General features: G+C 51.8%; 1 protein-coding gene across 1 annotated transcript in view; it reads right to left on the bottom strand.

Annotated features, from left to right (window-relative positions):
* PARD6G (par-6 family cell polarity regulator gamma) overlaps positions 1 to 21360 on the bottom strand; it is a 58291-nt gene that overhangs the window by 18065 nt on the left and 18866 nt on the right. The window contains exon 2 of the mRNA XM_031672386.2: positions 21064 to 21286. Coding sequence (XP_031528246.1) covers positions 21064 to 21286 — 223 coding nt within the window. The remainder of the gene's footprint in view (positions 1 to 21063; positions 21287 to 21360) is intronic.

Here is a 21360-nt window from a genome sequence, read left to right as displayed (position 1 = left end):
AGGAGACCTTTTAACCCCATGCCACAGCTCTACTTTGTAGTTTTGGGCGTAGGACTGAAGTCCCTCCTGCAGCTCCCTCTGCCCCGAGCAGCCGGGCCTCCAGTCTGTGCGGGAGGTCACAGGGGCCCACCCCTGAAGGAGGCGGGCGGCGCTTAGGGGCTGCACCTCAGCCCACCCTCGGGAGCCCCGTCTGAAGGACCACCTGCAGGGAAGCAGGTAGGAACCGGAGCTGGCCCCAGACGGACGGCAGCGAGGCAGCGTGAATGCGCCCGGGGAAAGCCGCAGGCAGGCAGAGCGGGGGAGCATGCTGCTCTTCCTACTGGTTCTTCTGAAAACAGAAACTAAAATACCCAGAAGACAGAAAATGCCAGCGTCCTCCTTCCTCTGCAGTCAGACAACTCTCACTGGTCCTATGGGCGCACGGCGGTCACAGGGGCAGGGCGGGGTGAACACGGGGAGCTAAGCTCAGAGCTGAGCAAGCCCCAGGCACCAGGGCAGCGCGTCTGCGTAGGAACCTCATGTCTGCCTCTGCAGGCATCCCTGGGCTTGAGCCCTGCAAGTTTCGGAGACCACCAAGACTGGAATTTAGCAAAACCAGGTATGATGACCTTTATACATCAAAACCAGCCTTAACGACCTTTTATGCAAGTTTTAAATAAAAAAGAATGGAAAAAACAACAAAATAAGTGCTCTAAATAGAGCTGTGGTATGAAGCTTCAATTCCTTAACTCAGGAAATCAACTCAGATGTCCTAGTCTGAGCTGACAGCACATGGCACTGAAGGAAACCACAAGAACAGACACAGGCTGAAAATGGAATTCCAATGACACGTGCACTGCGGATGCTGACGCTGCTGAAAGTGCGGTAACTCTTGTTTCCATGGACTTTCTTTTTATAAATATGTTAGTGGTCAAGCAGCTCTATTCCCTTTGGTTCTTTTTATGAACAAGATGAAATTAAGAACCCAACACCAGATGCATTTGCCTCTGATATAAAAAAGAAACACTAGGCTTTCTGATGAAGGACATTCATGAGAAACCGACCACAAACCTCATACTCAGGCTGACAGGCTGGGTGCTTCCTTCCAAGATCAGGGCTTGCTCTTCTGCCCAGCCCTGCACTGGAGTATCTGGCCAGGACAACTAGGCAAGAAGAAGAGAGAGGAGGCATCCATCCGGGGGGAGAAGAAATGCACCCACCTGCAGAAGAGGGGTTGCTGGGTCGCCTGGTCACACTGTTAACCTTCAGAGGGACGGCCGAACGGAACACACACGTCCACACAGACACTTGCACACGGAAGCTCTCAGCAGCCAAAGGTGGGAGCAACCCAAGAGTCTGTTCACTGAGGAATGGGTAAAAAAATGTGGTCCATCCACGCAATGGAATATTAGTCAGCTATAAAGAAGAATAAAGTTCTGACATAGGACACAACATGGATGGATCTTGAGAACATGATGCCAAATGGAAGAAGTCAGACAGCAAGGGCCACATATGACATGATTCCATTCATGTGAAATGTCCAGACTGGCACATCTGGAGAGACAGGAAGCAGATTAGCGGTTGTCAGGGGCTGCGGAGAACCTACTTACTGGGTTCAGGGTTTCTTTCGGGGGTGATGAAAATGTTCTAAAATCGACTGTGGTGATGGTTGCACAATTCTGTGCACATCTTAAAAAACACTGAGTTGCACACTTTAAATGCGTGAATTATATGATATGTGAGTTATATCTCAATAATGTTTTTATTAAAACAAATAGATAAGGTGGTTCCTTCCAGCTTCGGGAGAAAGAAGAAATGCTAGGTCCCACAGATCTCCTGGGCCGGTGTGCTCTCCTGGCTGCTGGGCTCTCGGAATGCCTTCTAGGAGCAAGAGACCTGCGAGAGATCTAGTGTTTTCCTGCTTCTAATCTACTCCCCTTCCCTCAGTTAGAATAAAGTCAACACTGATGAGTTACAGCCTGAACGTTTTGCCTTTACTGCACTATCTGGTGCACAACTTGCTTCACCCTGAGTAGTTCCCGGATGAGGCTCCGTAAATCACAGCTGAACCACTTCGTGATGCTTTCATGAACACGGCAGACATTCATTTTTGTTGAGGGCTCTTTTCCTCCTGACTGTTTTGGATTGCTTCTCTTTTCGTTACAAAGCTTTCCGTCCTTCCGGACTCTGTGCAGGTCCCTAAGGAGGCAACAGTGAGGACCATAGGCTTTGCAGAAAGAAGGAGCAGCAATTTGAGGGGTGATCCTAAATGTCTGCCTCCATTGTCAGTCCCCGGGAACACAGGTGAGTGAGAGGGACGTGCTCATCACTGCACCTTCAGCGACGCTTCACTCAAAGAGGACTCGCTGCTCAGAAGCTCTCCGCAATTTGCCAAACTTATTTCATCAACTCTAATAGCTCCTTTATCAGATAAGCAACTGGCAAGACAAATTTTCCTTATTTTGTAGAAGACAAAGATTTAAGAGGTGACACAGCCCAGAGCCACCATTGGAAAACAGGGGACTAGGGCCTCCTTCACTCTGAATTCCCACTGCAGCGAAGTTCTGCCCCCTTGGGCAGCCAGAGAGACTGTGACCACTCCTTGCGCCCACGGAAAGCAGCTTTCATGTGGCCTTGCTCCCCCGGCCCCTGCCAGCCACCTCAGCACAGTCCTCTGGGACGGCGGAGTGAGCTCGCATTCCCGCTGTCCTGGTAGGAAGACAGAGGGAGAGCCAGGCTTGCTCCCCGGCTACTTCCTCATGTTGTCTGCGCTGGAGGTGGCCTGGTAAGGGCATGGTGGGGCTCAGGATCTGACATGAGACAGCGTGTGTGTCTTAATGAGGCCATCTCATCCTACAGGTCCTGCTTCAGACTCAGGAGACTCTTCTTTCTGGTGCATTATCAGAAAATCTTGTCGTCTGCGGTGGCCCACTTCAGGTGTGTGGCCTGAGCATTTTCCAGAGACTTACCTTGATTAATGAAAGTCTGTTAAATGCTGGTCTGCTTCCCTGAGGTGAGTAATGAGTTCCCTTCAGCATACAGGTGGAAAGGTACAGCGTCTCTACTTACAAATCCATTTTGAATGGCCAATTACATCATCAGAAAGAGATTTAAGGTTTAATGTGTCAGGAAGAAGTGATTTTAAAACTAATTTTAATAGAAGTAAATTAACTTTCACTGACTTTCCTAGCTAGCTAAACTTGGAGCCAAAGTTACCTAAATGCCAGGAGGCAAAATTATTGCAGGCAAATAACCAAAGACCCTCGGACACAATGGAACACGCACACGCAGGCACACGCCAACCCTTGGCTGCTGCTCCCAGTCGTATCTGTGCTCAGAAGCATTTCATTGAATAGCTGCTACTCTCTCCTCTGCTTCAAAGTAACAGAGAAAATTTTATCCTCAACCCCTAAAATCTTCCTCATGCCCAGTGTCTTCTAATCTCTCCTAGTCTTCAGAACCATCTCAAGAAATGGAGGAAGAATCCAATGGGAGTTACTCTAAGGCTTGAAGCACAATTAGGCTTCTTCCCAAGGTGCGGCTGCCTGGATGACCAGCTCAGGACACAGGACTGTCCCAGGCTCCAACCTGGCTCCGCCTCTGGAAGGGGCCGGCAGCACTGGGTCCTGCTCAGTGCGCTCCTTCCTGGAGAGCATCTGCCGTGGGGCTTGGCGTAACTGTCCTTCAGTCGTGCCCCAGAGCGGAAGGGACTTGTGTTCCATGGGACGGACACCGGAGGTGGGCGGTGTGAGAACCACGCACTCCTTGGCCGAATGACCAGCTTCTCAAGGGGAACCCCTGTGCAGCAACACACCCAGGGAGTGCTGGCAGTGGCTGGTCAGGTGCTACAGGGGTCAAGGGAACAGCGCGCCCAGACCTCCGCTCTAGATGCTCAAACGTCAGGACCACGCCCACCGCTCCACCTCCCTCTTCCTGCCCCACAGCTCGCATCACACCTCTAGCCAGGGGCGAGGAGGGCGCTAATCAGCTAATGCTCACAACATGCCCCAGGCACTGTTCTGAAGATTCCAAATATTTAATCCTCCCAAACCGAGGCTTAACAGAGGTGGAAACTGAGGCACAAGAGAGCTGAAGAAACTTTCCCAAGGCGATATAGCTGGTGGGGTAATCACTATCACGTCAGAGGACCATGACTAACTCAGGAAACAGAGAATGCAGGTGGTTCTAAGTGAGGCAGATTGAAAAAACTCAAAGTTCTGGGAGCTGATCTCAGACAAGAAGCTTAACTGAAAAATACTCAGCACTGGAAGTGAGATGGCTTGGACCCAAAGCCTCTCACTCTGCAGGACCTCCACCCTTCCTGAGTCTGCACCACAGTGTAATGAAGCCACAGATCTGGACCCAGTAACTACTGAGAAGGGGGGTCGGAGCAGGCCGTCACGTGGGCCCATCTCATCGCTGGGCATCCAAGGAGTGGGGCTCGTGTCTCTCCCAGGTACAACACCTTCCAGTGCTCCAGGACCCAGAGGCACAGATGCCAGTGGCTTCGAGGGTCCGAGAAGCCCCTCCCACCACCCTCAACTCCATCAACTCCAACCGAGGCTACTGTGCTGGCCCACAGTCCAGACACAACAGGACATCCCCGACAACAACAAAAGACCCCTGGTCTCGTCTCACCAGCCCCACCGCAGTGTGCTGGCAGCCACAGCCGGCTCAGTGCCTCCCCCGCCAAGTCCTTCCTAGCCCCTCTGCCTCGTGGAAGCCCAAGGAAGAGCTCTCTCCATTTCCCACCCTCTCACACTTCATCTTTTTCATGATGTAGGAGAAAGGATTTGGGGTAAAGCACATGAACCCCCAATTTCCAATGAGAACATGGGACACAGCCTTCACAGGCCTCTCGGGAGCCTGTCTCAGAAGGACTGCCTCCTGGCCATTGGCTCAGTCCTGGTTTTGCCAGGGGCAGAATGGAGGTCGGGCATTTCTGAAACGCCAGCTTGTCTGACCCGTGGTCAGACCTGGTGGGTCTGCCTGCAGTGCACAGTGGGCTTCTGAATACAAAGCAACGTCAGTTGCTGAGCAGAGGGTGTGGGAAAAGCAGCCTCCATCCCATCAGAGAGAAAGAGGGGCACTTGCTGGCTGTCCTTCTGCTGAGATGCCACTTAAAGCCTCACGGGCCACCGTCACCTCCAGGAGGAGTGAGGCCATCCACGTGTCCCCCTCCCAGCCTGGCTCTGCTGCCCAGGGCTGTGATTCAGCCTCTGTTTACGGGACACTGCAGTGGTTACCAAAGGGGACAACTGTAATTGAAACAGCCGAAAATAACTGTTGGCAGAAAACCCCATACTTAGAGTAGACCTCCTTCAGCAACTCCCACAGCCGCACTCAGCCGTGCGGGGCTGGCCAGCACCCGGGACCAGCCGCCTTCTCTCTGCTCAGAGGAGACCACAGAAGCTCCACAAAGAGGCCTGGGCGGGTATCAGCCAGGTCCTCGGCCCTTCCTGACTCAGCCGAGGGCCATTGTCTTCGTGCCTTCCCCAGGCGCTACAAGCCTCACAGCACCCCAGCGGCCGGGTCCACACAGCCCCACTGGCTGGGTCCACACAGCCCCAGCGGCCGGGTCTAGACAAACACAGCGGCTGGGTCCACACAGCCCCACTGGCTGGGTCCACACAACCCCAGCGGCCGGGTCCAGACAAACACAGCGGCCGGGTCCACACAGCCCCACTGGCTGGGTCCACACAAACACAGCAGCTGGGTCCACACAGCCCCACTGGCTGGGTCCACACAAACACAGCGGCCGGGTCCACACAGCCCCAGCGGCCGGGTCCAGACAAACACAGCAGCCGGGTCCACACAACCCCAGCGGCTGGGTCCAGACAAACACAGCGGCCGGGTCCACACAGCCCCACTGGGTGGGTCCACACAAACACAGCGGCTGGGTCCACACAACCCCAGCGGCCGGGTCCAGACAAACACAGCGGCTGGGTCCACACAGCCCCACTGGCTGGGTCCACACAAACACAGCGGCCGGGTCCACACAACCCCAGCGGCCGGGTCCAGACAAACACAGCGGCTGGGTCCACACAGCCCCACTGGCTGGGTCCACACAAACACAGCGGCCGGGTCCACACAACCCCAGCGGCCGGGTCCAGACAAACACAGCAGCCGGGTCCACACAACCCCAGCGGCTGGGTCCAGACAAACACAGCGGCCGGGTCCACACAGCCCCACTGGGTGGGTCCACACAAACACAGCGGCTGGGTCCACACAACCCCAGCGGCCGGGTCCAGACAAACACAGCGGCTGGGTCCACACAGTCCCACTGGCTGGGTCCACACAAACACAGCGGCTGGCCCTTTCTACGTAGAGGCTGCTGGGCAGACATCTCTGTTCCTGTGAGTCTACAGGGAAGATGGCCAGCGTCAGCTGTCTTCCTCACTAACAGGTCCTTAGCACAAATCCCAGTGAGTGGTCCATTGGAATCTGCATGTTCCCCTCACCCTGCATGGCACTCAGGGTAGGGCCCCTGCCCTGGGTCTTCCACTGACACACCATGAAGACCCTTCAAGAGACACACGTCACGTGGGCCTCAGTCCATTAGACTAGACATCGCCTTCAGAGCAGAGTGAAAAACTCATCTCGTGTTAAGTGCTGGGCGGAGGCGAAAGCTAAGAGAAGTGCTGATTCAAGAAGGCATTTTCAAGGGCTGGACTGAGAGATCACGTGGGCTGTGAGCTACTGCCGTAGTGTTCTCTCATTAACGTGTCCAATTCAGCAGTTCTGGGCATTCACAGGGGTGTGCAACCATCACCACCGCCTAATTCCAGAACATTTTCACCACCCCGAAAGGAAACCCCAAATCCATTAACAGACTCCCACCCCCCAAACCCAAGGCTGTGACTTTCGCTAGAGCCTGTTTATGCAAATACAAGAAATACGAACACAGACTATTAATCTCCTGTTTTGTTACAGTGGATAAGGTATCATACACACGATTTTGCACCCTGTGTTTTCCACTTAATACGTATTGAAGACCCTGAATTTTAAGAGCTAAACAAGTCACCCTCTTGCTGTTTCTGAGAAGCTGCCCAGGACACCAGCAACAATCTGAGTCAGGAAAGGGTCCTGCCAGCAGGATCGTCCAGGATGGGCAAACCACAGCGGGTGGAGAACCGTAGGGTGTGTCTTTCTCCTAGCCAAAGGAATTTGTGGTCCATCCACGGGCACTTCCATCTACGGACACTTCCTGGGTTTCCCCCTTAGGTGAACGGAAACTCCAGCCTGTGAGCTGGATTTGTGCAAGTGCCAAGTTCTCTGTAGATTGCTCAGGAGATGCACCACCGTGGGAGGAAACACAAACCTGGAAGCCATGTCACCTCTCTGGGACTCAGGTTCATCCTCTGTAATGGCTCCAAGGTCGAGGTGACACCAGCAGATAACATGCCCTCTGCTTGGGGACCTGTTCCCAAAGGCAAGCATGCTCTTTGGTGGTCTCTGAAGCTGTCCTCTCCACTGAGGTGACACAGGGGATAGGCAGGGGCCATTTGGGGCAGATGTGTATAGGACCCCTGCCTAGGGGCCTCCACCAAATGTCTACCTCAAGTGAAGCCCACCCCAGAGCAAGCCAATGCCGAGTGGAGAGCAGACCCCAGGTGGGCTGGTTGTGAGGCCACAGTGAAAGGGCGCCATGCTGTGCACCACCACCAAGACAGGCTGGGCCAAAGGAGGACAGGGACGGCATGGCCAGCCCCGCTGTTCCCCTGCTGTTCTCTGTCAGCAGAGCCTCCCGGTTTTATTGGCCGTAGGGAGGGAGCCGTGGGGGCTGGGCTGTCAGGGTGCTCCCCTCACCTGTGTCTGCGAGGCTGACGGAGAGGCTCGGCAGAAGCAGAGTTGCAGCACCTTAGTCGCCACCCTGGCAGAGGAAGTCCCAGAGCTGTTTCAATGCCGAGACACACATCACAGAGATGCTGTGCTTCCCAGCCTGGCCTCTCCACAGCTCAGGGGGTCTCAAGCAGGTGGAAGACAAACTTAGAGTGGCTGACCCTTCTGAGTCACTGCTGATGCCCTGACGTGTCCAGAGGATCTGGAGTAATTTAGCCTGAGACTCACCACACGCAATCTGAAGCCCAAGGAGCATGGCCCACTGCCAGCCTCTGGTCCTGCAGTGGTCAGTGCATGGGAACCAGACGGATGAGGGTCAGCTGTGGACACAGCCCCCAGGGAAGGTCTGGGGTCTCTGTGGGGACAAGATGACTCCACTGCCAAGTGTGATTATTTCCTGAGTGATTTGCTTTTTGAAAAAGTGTAACTCCTCATCCTTTGATTTGAAATTCTAACAAGACCACAGACATGGATCAGTTATAAACGTGCCCCATGGGCACTTCATAGGAATTTATACTTTACGTTGACAGAGGTACTTGTGGCAGTTTGACTTTAACTCACCAAAACACATGTTTTAATGGGTAGTTTCAGCTGGGAGATGAAAAATTTGAGGAGACAGATGGCGTTTGCACAACAGTGTGAATGCACTGAACTGCATGCTCAAACTGGTTAAAATGGAAATTCGCGTTACATACGTGTGACCACAGGGAAAGCAGCCTTTGCCGTTAACTGATGTGCACTGCAGTCACAGGTGGGCCAGGCACAGAACCCCCACCCCAGCCCGTCTCCACTATGTGGCTCTGGGGGGCTCTGGAGTGTGGCTGGGCAGGGCCCCGGGGGTGCATCCTGCATTCATGCCCCCACAAAAAAACTTAGGAGTAAATAGCTCCAAATCCAACTGTCAGACGCATCCTAATTCTCTGTTTGCATTTGTTAAATATTGCAAAATGGCTGGAGGTGTTATGAGGACCTGGGTGCAGGTGGAGTACATTGCGCATGGTGGCCTCTGTGCTGAATCATTTTCCCACAGGAAAGGATGGAAAATATAGAGATACAGGGCAAAAACAGGAAGACAAGTCACTGTGCAAGAGGAAATCCAAATCTTGCTTACGTTTCTGGAAAAGAAAAAAGTTCACAGTGGAAATTTTTATCTCTGGACTCCAAACTAGGACAGGTGCATTCTTTGTACAATGAATTACTTTACACTAGGGTACTGCTGAAGTTCACTGTGTTCTTAACTAGGATTCTCCTGTCTGTGGAAAATAATATGGTTGTAACGTGGGCCACCGAGTCAATTCCAGTTCCTACAGCTGACTGCTCTGAGCTGGCACATGTCACACCACTGCAGGGAAATGTTTGAATGTCACTTTCTCTACATCCTCTATTGAAAGCTGCCAGATAAGCCCTGAGCCGGGCTATTCTAAATACATTTCAGACAACTTTAGTTGAGAAATATGTCTGGAATGCTCAAGCTTTCTTGGAGCTTCAGTCTCTTCATGCACAAAGATACAACTTGGCCTGTGTGACAGCCACAGATAATCTGAGTCCTCGGTCAACAGTCGGCTGTTAAGTGAGCACTTGCTTCTGAGAGCAGAAGGAATGTGTGTGTTCCAGGGCAGCGTCACAGGTCACTGGAGAACCTGACTCGGACCTCCACCCCAGGGGTTCTGGTTCTCGGGGTGGGCTGAGCTCCAGAATCTGCATCCCACAGGCCCCTGCCCTCCCTGGGGTTCTGAAGAAGGGGGTCCCAGGCCACGTGGGAGTTGCTTCTAGGGGCCCTCAAGAAAGACGGTAGCAGTGGTGAATCTCAGGAAGGGATGGACGTAGAGAAACGAGAGGCTGTGACTGAGCCAGGGAACGACATAAACTAACACGCCCGCCGTCCTGAGGAGCCACGATGCCCTTCAGTGACCAACGAAGTTGCTGCGCGGCCTGAGCTGCAGGCAGGGTCAGCCCAGCTGCTGGACGAGTGTCCAGGCAGAGGAAGGTGGTGGGCGGGAAAGCAGCTCTGCCCACCCAGCGGAGCCCCAGAGCCCCAGAGGTGCACACAGCAGCGGAACACGGAGGAGCAGTCGGCGGGGCTGGAAGACAGGCCAGAGCATGGGAAGCAAGGAGGAAAGAAGAGTCAAAAGCGATCAACCAACCAAGCAAGCATCCCCAGAGTGGGTTTCAGGGCCTTGGATGAAGACGGCACCAAGTAATTTCACACAGGGCTTTGGAAGTCAACCTTCCAAACCAGAGCATCCCTTTCGCTCCAGCTGCCTGACTGGGACCCCCCCCCCTCTTCACTGGTGAGTTCTGCTGAGGCCAGGCTGCAGCGGAAGCCCACCTGGATGTCCACCGGCTCTTGCTCTCCACAGCCGTCCTCTGCACTTAGGAGCCCTTTTAACCAGAAATGGCCACACAGAGCTGCTGGACTCTCACGAAAGTGTCCTTGAGCGTCTCCGGTCGGCGTGCTTTCCTGGGGGTGGCACCGAGACCCAGTCTCCTTCCTGGGGGGCTTCCACGGGCCCCCACCAACTGCAGGCTCTCCCCCAGCTGTCTTCGTTCTGTCCTCAAAAGACTTTCCTCCCAATGGAATGGCATTTAATTAGACTCAAAACGGCTAGTGGCAGGAATGTGAGCAGCTTCCCCAGCCCCGTGACTCAAGGACCACAAGGTGTAGATCAGACGGGCCAGCCTTTGGCTAAAAGGAAATCTTTCACTGTTATGAGTATCCTGGAGCTCCTCTCTAACAAAAGTGCCTCAAATACAAAATGTTTAAGGGAACCCAATTTAAGATGAACTATTCCTCACCTACACAAAAGATTTTAAGCCAGCCACTTTATAAACATGCTAAAAAAAGTCTCAACACAAGGCAGCTGGAATATAGATTTCCCATGAGATGTTCAGGTCTTACCGATACCTTAAGGGGCTTCTCCTACATGTCCCCTCCTCTCATCTGCAGGCCCTGCATGGGATCTGTCACCAGACAGTATCCTCAGCCAGGAGCTGCCTAGCGTCATCACCAGCTCATTAGTGAGCCCCTGCTGTTTGCAAGTGGGGAAACACAATCCCCAGGCTCTCATGGAGCTCAGAGTGCACGGTCACCTCCTACCATTCCCTCCTATCACACGTTCAGCCTGGTGCTTCTAACCTGAGCTGCCCAACTTTCGCGTCCCCCATGACCTTGCACTTACTTTTCAGTCTGGCACCACCTCTTCACAAGGCCCTCCCAGACTCTCTGTCTAACGCAGTTCTTCCCAGTCCCCACAGCACAATCCCCTGGGTGGTTGCTGTTTTCCCAGCAGGATGTGGGGCTGCAGGTCCATTGAGAGGGCAAGAACCATGACCTGCCCTTGAACCCCCAGGACTTGGCAATGCCAGGCACATAGCACACGCCCATCGGCAAGGTGAGCCTCTAACTGACTGTCCAGCCTCTGCTCAGTGACGGAGGACCAGCTGGAGGGGTGGAAATAAGGCCGTGCAAACCATTATGAATGACGGCCTCAAAGCTGCATCTCTAGTGGGGTCTCTATTTTATAGTGCAGGGTTAGGGCTGGATGACCCAGGTACCATCATCCCGGTCAAAGGGGAATGAAGCAAGGACCTGACTTCTGGAGGCTCCAAAACCTCTGTGTTGACACCTGTGGATCCCGATCCCAACAAAGGCCAGGAAGGCTAAGACTTAACCCTCTGCTTACAAAGGCCCAAGGGGGCTGGCACTTCTCGATCTGAGGGCCTTCACAGACATGTAATAAAATGTAACGCCAGATTGTAACTCCACCCCAGGCACAGGGCCCTCCCAAACTGCACACCTGCTGTGGGGACACTCGGCACAACAGGTTTCCAGAGATAAAGGCGCAGAGTCTGACCTCATGGAGAGCGTGGCCCAGGACTCTGTGGGTCACCCTCTAGCCACAGAGAAAGCAGGTGCAGCAGGCGATCTGAAGTCTCCCTGTGGGCCACCACCCACAGCAGCTTCTCTGCCAGTTCACATGGAGCTTCTGCTTAAACCGCCCCGTGGTTCTCCATCAGACTCAGCACACCCTGCACACCCCGTGGGACTCAGCCTGTTTCTGGGGCTGTGCTGCATGTCCCCACATGCCCCCCCAGGAGAATCTGTACTCAGAGAGCAGGAACAGGGCCCAACCTGCTTGTCACAGCATGTGAGGGGTCGTGAGATTTAGTGGGTCCAGTCAGGAAGGACCGTTTGCAGGCCTGAGTGGTCAAGTGGGCCCCAGGGCTTTGCTTCCTTGGGAGGTTGGGGTGAGGGTGCAGTGTTTATAGGCAGGAGCATTCAGGAAGGCTGAAGAATCCTTGCCTTCTAAAAACAGGTGACATCACATAACCCTAACCCCCCCGGACACAGAGACACAGCCTTGTTATGTTATCTGAGGAGAGAAATCCTGCTAGCACGGGCAGCCTGACAACAAGGATTATCAGCTTAAATGTGAAAAGAACGCCCCAAACTGTGCCTGGGGGCTTGGCCTTTGCTCTCATCAAACTAGAAGTCCTTAAGCTTGTCCTCACAGAAAACGGGCCTAGACATGTGTGACAATCATCACACAGGAGCCCGTCTGATGAGACAAGACAAGAAGCAACAAGACGACCGTGTCTGGCCACAGTCCTTCGGCCTCCGTGGAAGCAGACTGCTTCGGCAGGTGCAACCCACCCACGTGCCAGGGCTCTCCCCAGGAGCTCAGATGCTGCAGGTCTGCAGCTCCCACCCAGCGAGGCCAGGCTGTGAGGTGCTCCCTGAACCTAGGATGAGCCGGAGCAGGATGATCAGCTCACAGGGCAGATACCAGCTGAGGCCCCTGACTCACGGGGTCCTAGCAGGAGGGCAGCCCCTTACCTGACTCCGCCGGCCAGACCCTCACTGGCCTTCACTAGCATTCAAGAGGGTAAATCCAAAGCTCACAGCTTCTATGCCACACAAGGACAGTCTTTAAAAGTGCATTTTAAAAAGGCCCAATTCAAATGTCATTCTGACGCTCTGCTAAAGAGAGGTTCACTGGCAAAAAAATATACGTTAGTTCAAATTATGCAAGCCTTTAATCTAGCAAGAACATTTCTACCAATTGATCCTGAATCTGACATGCACATAAAAACATACCACACGGTTTATTATAATGAAAAATTGGAACAGTTTAAATGTCAGTTAATATGGGATTGGTTACATTTTGTTACATTCATACAACTGATATTTTCCGTTAAAAAGATGGTGTACATCTATATAATCCACAAGGAGTCAATATGATGCTGGGTTAAAATGAACTCGACCCTGTTTATGGAAAACTACGTCTAACTAATTGCATCTATAACAAGAGGTCTGGATGGGCTCACCGAACTGCTAACAGTGATCACCTCAGGGGGTACAGTTGTTTATTTCCTTGTTGCTTGAATTTTCTCGTACCAATACGTAATAAGCAGAAAAAACTCTTCTTTTAAACAGAAGTTTTGTGAAGAGCTTCACGACACAGGGTATGTTAATGACAAGAAGGATTTTAAAACGCATCCCAGCTATTAACACACTGTGGGCTTGAACGGGTGGAAGCAGAATCCAGTTCCATCTGTGTAAACATCACCATTTGTACACGAGGTGTCCTGTGGGACGGAGGACAAATCCTTCCTCGCTCTGCCCCGCCCCGCCCCCAGGCTCATGGAGGGAAGGCGCAGGCCCAGTGACAGGTGAGGTGAGCTGTGTCCAGGGCGCCCTGGCTGTCCGACCGCGCCCACACGGGACGAATAGTCTCTCCAGGACAAACCCCCGGATTCTTCTGGGTGGTGGGCGGCTCCGCTTTGTGTGCTTCTTCATGAGCTGCATCAGCACATTCTCTCCCCATCCACTCCTACTCCAGGGGGGAACACGGGCTTCAGGCATTTTGTTTTCTGCATGCTCCCACGGTAGAGCAGTGGGAGAGTTTTGCTCTTTTTTACAATTGGAAAGAAAAGAGGAAAATCTCCAAACACACAAACTTCCAGGAATCAGTGGCAATTAAAAAAGCAAATGTCTCATGAAAAAGTTCCCATAGCAGAGGGGTGTTTAACTGCAGGTTCTATGCCTGCTCCTGTAAACATGGGCACAGAGATGAAGCTAATTCAGCAAAACTGTATCTTTAAACTGCCCTCAACACACAGCCTCAAAACCTTGGACATTATCTGAAGAAAGAGAATAAAATGGGGAGGGAAATACAGAAATTCAGTTTTGGCAGCTTAATATGTTAGACACACTGAGTGCTTCCTGCTAAGCAGTGAATCCCAAACTTAGAAACCGAACATACCTCCTGCTACTTAATGAAGAATCCAAGAAAAGCAATTATAAGCAGAATTTATATGTCTGATACTTTAAGATTCTGTCCATGCCTATAACCAAATTCTCAATGATTCTATACATTATCTTCGAAGAACATCCCTTAACTACTTTTTCTGGCAACTCACTTAAGTGACATCACCAGCAAACACCCCTACCTCCTTACCTTGCCTCAGTCATGCAACTTCTGAAAAGTTAAAAAGTTTACAAATATGTCTCCCTCATTCTAGGAACCCAGAAGAATGCTGGAATGGCAGGAGTGGTTGACAGATATCTGCAAATGAACAACATTTATGTTTATTTTAAAAGTAAATAGTTGAGAGTCCTCTAATTGTGCTGGAAATCTTTTGGTATAATCGAGTCTTCATCAAGCCTCCTACGACACTCTGAACTGCCCCTCACCCCAGGGACAGAAAGTAACTGAAATTCCATTAGGGTTCCACCTCTGGTCTTAGGCTGGGACCTGGGAGGGGTTAAAGGCCCATCTCTAAAATGATGAGCGGAGAGCATGCCAGTACCCCCTAGCTAGGGTTTATCTGTTGGGTAAGTGGAGACAAGTGAGTGTCTGCACTTCCTGTGTATTCTGCTAAAAGCAGAGTTTTTAGTTCAGTGTCTCTGCTGGTCTCACCCTGCATTCCCCTGACTTGGGCCTGCATCCCCCGCATTCCTGCATCCTGGGAGAGGAAAGGAGCTGGCAGGGCACAGAGTGACTTGTGATCCAGGTTCCCTGACTGTGACTACTTCATTCTGGTCACTGTTGTTCTTCTCACTTAAAGGCATAATGACGCCCGTTATTCACCCAAAGGGAAACCCCCACAACTTGTAGCAGTTGGCAGCCCCGGCGAGAGGAGTGAAGAAGTCGAGTAAACGCAGGAGGAAAGAAGCCTGAAGGTGTGGAGGCCAGGGGCGTGGTCCTCTGTCGCATGTGCTCAGAAATGCCATGTAACGTGTGAGGAAAACGTCCCCTGACTGGGCCCTAGGAGGATCAGATCCAAGTCGTTGCCGGCCTGTTGTCTGAGCTCCCAAACGCAGACTGTCTGCAATGTGGTTCTTAGCCCTGAGCCCCAAGAGCTCTCAGCAACCCAGTAATGCTCAGGAACTCCTCAGAATAACGTTCTTCAAGGCGTTAAGTAAGAGACATGGGTCACAAAAGAAAGAAAGTACTTTGTAGACTATGATCAAAATACTAAGGCAAATGTGTGATACAATACCACATGAGCTTTCCCACTAATGCACTAAATAACAGTCTGTACTGTGTTAAATGATATTCAAGATCTCTAGCGACAAGTAACACACGACGTGGTAAAAGAGTCGCAGGTCCTGCTAATGTCACCGTGCCTGCCATTTACATTCCTAATCAGTTCAAGGATGGGACAGAGTCGCCTCCTGCACCAGAAGCCAACTCGGGTGTCCTGAGTGCTGTCGGGAGTTTCGGGGCCAACACGCTAGGACGCCAGGCGCTGCTCACAGCCGGGGCCACTGAGCAAAGCACAGAAGTTCCTATCACCAGGGGAGGGAATGACTTTTTTTTACATTTGACAAACAAATTAATTAATAAGTCAAAGCATTTACACAGACTGAAGATGATGGAATTTTGGAAATAAGGCTGAAGACAAGACCAGAGGACCTCACTTAGGGCCAGGACTCAGAACATGAGAGTCTGTTCTGAATCTCCTACTTACATTTTTAACAGATTTAATGGGATATAATTTACATATTATAAAATTCACCCATTTAAAGAGTATAATTCAATGGTTATTAGTATATTTACAGAACTGTGCAACTAGCACGACGACCAGATTCCAGAATACCCCATCGTCCAGTGAAGAAACTCCGTACCTCCCAGCCTCCCTCCCCCCACACTCATGAATTTACTTTCTGTCTCTATGGATTTGCCCATTCTGGATTTTTCATATACAGTTGATTCTAATTAATTCAATGCAGCTATGTTTTATAAAGTCTCCATGGACACTGAATTATTGAAAACTGAACCATGGCTGCCAGGAAATATACGATTAGGGGTGAGCCTCTGATCACAACATTTTCATCCACCAATCAATACATAAACTTGTGTTAATGTGTTTCTGATTAGGACACCTCACTTCGTAGAAATTACTGATGCATTAACACTGAACTCATGGCCAAGAGCATTTCCTAAGTAAAGCACATCACATCCATCTTGCACTTAGGGAAACTCCGAAGCAGTTGGCACTATGCTTGGGGGTAATTTTAGAAAGTGAAATTATACATGCATATGCATGCATGCACACAGAGGGACGACAGCAGAGCAGGCAGCCCCTGGGACGTCTCCCCACCCAGGCAACAACTGCACAGACAGGATCTGTGCTGTAACTAACTCTGGGGCCGCCTGCAGGCTTGCAGGTTCCAGGGGAAGAACAGTCGACTTTGGTCCATGTCGGGTCTCAGCACAAGGACACCTACCCGCCCACCCCAGCCGCACAGCAGGAGGCTGTGCATGTGGGTCTGGAGCAGCCTGCAGGAACCAGGGGGCAGAAAGGACCCTGTCCTCCAAACATCAGGGGTCTGTGCTCTGACGCTCATGGTGGCTTCTGACCACAGAGGTGCAGCCAAAGGGGCAGGTGCCCACCGCTGCTACACCTCCCCCACTGCTCCGACCCCTCCCCAACAAGCGGAAGTGCCTTTCTATACCCTCTTCCCCCTTCTTTTCCCCTTTCATGAATCAGACATTAAAGACTAGGACATTGAAGAACTGCATATAAAGGAAAAATGAGAAAGTGACTGCACATGCCCAGGAAAGTGTCAGAAGAGACCCGAGAAGTCATTAATTTTACACCTCTTGCTGATACTTGACAGACAGTCTACAATAATTTTTAAAAATAACCAATAACAGCAAACCCTGGGGAAGGGGTAGAATCTGGTTTTCAGAGTTGCCAAGTTATTAGTTCCAAATGTCCAGTGTTCAACAACAACAACAAAAAATCACAAAGCATACAAAGAAACAGACGGGTATGGCCCATTAAAAGGAAAAAATGATTCAAAAGAATCTGTCCCTGAAAAAGACTTAATGGCAGATATATTAGACAAAGACTTAAGAAAAAAAGTCCTAAAAATGCTCAAAGAATTTTAGAAGACGTGGAGAAAGTCAAGAAAATGAAGTATAAGCAAAATGGAAATATCAATAAAGATACAGAAAATCTAAAAAGAAACCGAACAGATATTCTGGAGCGGAAGTGGACAAATTCTTAGAAACACAAAACCTACCGAGACTAAATAAGAAGCAAAAGAAAATCTTAAAATCTCCCAACAAAGAAAAGCCCTGGTCCTGATGACTTCGCTCGTAAATTATACCAGATATGTAAAGAGCTAATACCAATCCTTCTCAAACGTTCCCCCAAACTGAAGAGGGAACTCTTCCCACCTTCTTCCAGGAGAGCAGCATAACCCTGATACCAAAGCCAGACAAAGACACTACAAGGCAAGAGAATCACAGGCCAAAACTCCTTATGAGCACTGATGCAAAACATTCAACAAAATACTAGGATACAGACTTCAGCAGCAAAGCGAGAGAACTATTACATGTGGCACTTAGAGCTGTCAAAGCCACAGAGACAGAAGGTCGGATGGCGGCTCCTGGGGGCTGGCGGAGAGGAAATGAGGAATGGGGTTTAAAAGGTAGAGTGATTCAGTCTTACAAGATGAAAAGAGTTATGGGAATGGATGGCGGTGACGGCTGCACAACGGGAACGTACCTAATGCCGCTGACCTGTGCACTTCAAACTGTTTATGATGGTAAATTCTGTCTAATGTATTTTAATAGTTCTTTTAAAAAAGCGCAAGGATGTGGGCGAGCGGCACTAAGCGATGGGGAAGAGCGCCCCGCTCACCGTGCGAGCCCACACTGGCAGGCCAAGCTCACCTTCCCCGCCTCAGCCAGCCCGACCTGAGCAGGTCTTGGTGGAGGTGGGGGGGCTCTGGGCCCTGACCGGGGGTGACCGGTGAACTGCAGTGAGCGCGCAAATGCAGAGTCGCTCACAGTGAGGTCAGCTGAGTGGCCTCTTCCAACTGGCTCCCTCCCCAGGGTCGCCCGTCCTGCAGCCTGGTTCCTTCAGTACCTCATTCCTCCTAATGGACACAGCGTGTTGCATCTACTTTCTGCCGTGGAAGCATGTTTTCCATACCCTAGTGTGTCGGTGAGGGGTTTCTACATCTGTACTCATCAGAGATGTTGGTCTGTAGTTTCACTGTGACGTCTATGTGTGGTTTTGGGGGAGGAGAATAGTAAGTGGCAAACAAAATCATTTTCCTAAACATCACTGTGGGTTTCTCTCAACATCTATGGGAAGAATGAGTTTCCATCTGATAGTGACAGTCTCCTCTTACAATATACATCCAAGCACAGGAAATCATTAAAGAAATGACAGGGTGGGTGTGGCTATGGAGAGTCATGAAAATGGCATTACGTGACCAACAGCTCCGAATCTATGTTGTAGGACAAGGACATGGGACTTCAGTGTCACTCCTGGGGGCACCTCAGCTCGGCCCCGCCCAGGATGGCACCCCTGTCCATGCAGTCAGCAAGTCTGTCCTGAGCACGGAGGGCATCAGGACGGCTTCATGGAAACACCACTGTGCCTGCTTCTCCCTCTGATGCAGCCTTCACAGCCACAGTCCATTGCGGACAGTGAGGCAAGAGCCCCAGTTTCCCAGTGATGGGCTCTGTGAGTGCTGGGAACATTTTCCTCTCTAAGCCTGACAACAGCCTGAGGTAGGCTCTCCCATTCTACAGATGACAAGAGTGGGGTTCAGTCAGTCACAGAGCCAGAAGGAAACTGCTGAGGGCAGCATCTGAAATCAGCTCTTTGCTGCCATGTAACAGAGAAAGGCAGGGGCTGGAGGTGACACGCTCACACTTAAAACACAAGAGGGTTAGACATCCTCAGCTAGCTAGTTAAACTCTGAGCTATTTCTCTGAGGCCAAGGGAAAGAAGAAAACTAAGTAAAGAAGACATGATACAGGGCCCGAGCCAGCAAGCTGAGCCTGGGAGCCACTGAGTGCTGGGGGAAGCTAGCCTGTCTCACCTGGGCTTCAGTGAACCGACAGCACAGGAGGCCAAGTGTCACTAGGGCTGGCCTCTTAAAGGACAAAGAGTGCCAGCTTCAGTGCCTTCAGCTCCAGCTCCACCATGGAACAGAGCCCGGCTTCCTGCACGACAGGTGACAAGTGATGAAGCCTGTGTGCACACCTGTCTCTCACACAGGGCTGCACAGCCTGGCTCATGCTCCCGCACCTTGTGAGGAAACACCACAACCTGGGATGGCCAGGGCAGAGCTGTGGGCTCTGGACCACAAACCAGCCCTGAGAGCAGCCCAGGGGAGCAGAGTAAAGGGGCTAGAGAATGGGCAAAGGGGACGTGCACCAGGGAGGCCTTCCTGAGGGCAGTACGTGAAGAGCACCTGGACAATGTGAGGGGCATGCGTTCCAAGCGAGGACAGCAGGTGTGGCCACAGCAGAGGGAAGGGCAGCAGACCAGGGAGGCAGAGCCAGGGGCTGCGCAGGGGCTGAGGAGGGTCCCGATGCCCCGGCCACTCAACAGGAAAGTGAAAGCCAGCTCCCCCAGGCCACTGTGAGGAAGTGACAGCTGTGTTGACATTTCAGTACCACCAGCAGGACACCAGGCTCAGCGAGGGCTGCAGATGCAAGCTCTCTGATCTACTGCCAGAGAACTGCTCTGAAGGGAGGTCAGTGGGTCCCTGCTGTGCCCTCCCCACGCAGCCCCCTCCATCACCACGAACAAGAGGACAGGAACAGCCAGCTCACAGCACTGGCCGCCGAGCACTCAGTGTCCGCAGCCTCCCCACCTCAGGACAACCTGACGGGTGGGTGCCTTGGGAACACCATCACGCAAAGGAGGGCTGGGAAAGGCGCAAGAACCAGGCACCTGGCCCCATGCCCCGCCTCCTGCCTCCTCACACTTACCAAGCCTGGCTTGGGGCTCTCACATCTGGGGGCCTCTATCCAGCACGCTGCCACTTCCAGTCTCTGTGAAGCTGCCCACTCCCCGAGAGACCAAGGCTGACCTCCCTCTGCCCCACACGATGAAGGTGCACGGCAGTGGTACGTGTGCTGCAGCTTTGCAAGTGTCCCCCCGCCAGCCTGCTCCCCAAGGTGGTCGGTGCCACTGTGGGCACAGAGGTTCACTCCGGGAGGGGGACAGTCAGGGCCACATCAATCACAAAATGCCTTTTCCAAATGCCAAGCCTCACCTGCAAGTGGTTCTTTTCTTCAGTATGTTTTAGAATTGCTAAGGTTCTCCTAAGCTTAGAGACAGAAAACAAAGCTGACACGCAGGCTCCACAGCAGGGCGCCCCCCCTTCCAGCCACTAACCTGTGTTGGTAACATGTTTTCACGTGAAATGGTATTGTGTTACTCACAGCAAAGCTAGGCCTTCAGAGCTGAAAGTTAACCACACTTATAATCTAAAGCTAACATTTTTTTCCAATCCTAAAAAGACAGTGGAAAACATACACTAACAAACTTGAATTTCATTCTTGGGTTACTGGCTAACGTTTCCAGTTAAAATACTGAAAATATTGGTATTAGTTTTTCCTCAGTATTTAAAACTCATTAAGTCAAACTATTTAAGGTGGAAAGTGTAGTTTAAACATTGTTAAGACTTTCTAAGAAATTAGCGTTGACCAAATGAATGTTAATTTCTTTACTCTCCCGCTACCGGCTAGAAAACAACTGCGTGGTTCTGAAAACTGTGCTTGTTTTTGAAGTGCTTCTGCTGAGCAGAAGCAGCAGCTTGGCCAATGGTACCTCGTCTCTGGATGAAGACCCTGAGCAGGGGGCTCGGCCCCCGGGTACCTCGTCTCTGGATGAAGACCCTGAGCAGGGGGCTCAGCCCCCGGGTACCTCGTCTCTGGATGAAGACCCTGAGCAGGGGGCTCGGCCCCCGGGTACCTCGTCTCTGGATGAAGACCCTGAGCAGGGGGCTGGCGCTGGACACGGCCTTGCAGAAGTTGTCATCATTGTTGATGGGCAGCAGGTCACCGTGCACGTCCGCATAGCCGATGGCCACCTCGGTGTTGGAGATGTGGTGCGTGTGCACAACCAGCTTGTAGAAGTCTTCAAACTTCCCGGGCTTTTGACGGTCCAAGGAGAACCTTCGGAACTCAGCTCCAAACTGCAATGCAACAGACAGGGGGTACATGAACAGCAGGGAAAGGGCGCTAGAAATAAGGCATGGCTTGTTTGCAT

The sequence above is a fragment of the Vicugna pacos genome, chromosome 30, assembly GCF_048564905.1.
Source record: "Vicugna pacos chromosome 30, VicPac4, whole genome shotgun sequence".
Lineage (NCBI taxonomy): Eukaryota > Metazoa > Chordata > Mammalia > Artiodactyla > Camelidae > Vicugna > Vicugna pacos.
Note: the sequence above shows the minus strand (reverse complement) of the source record. Positions and strands in the feature narration are given on the sequence as shown.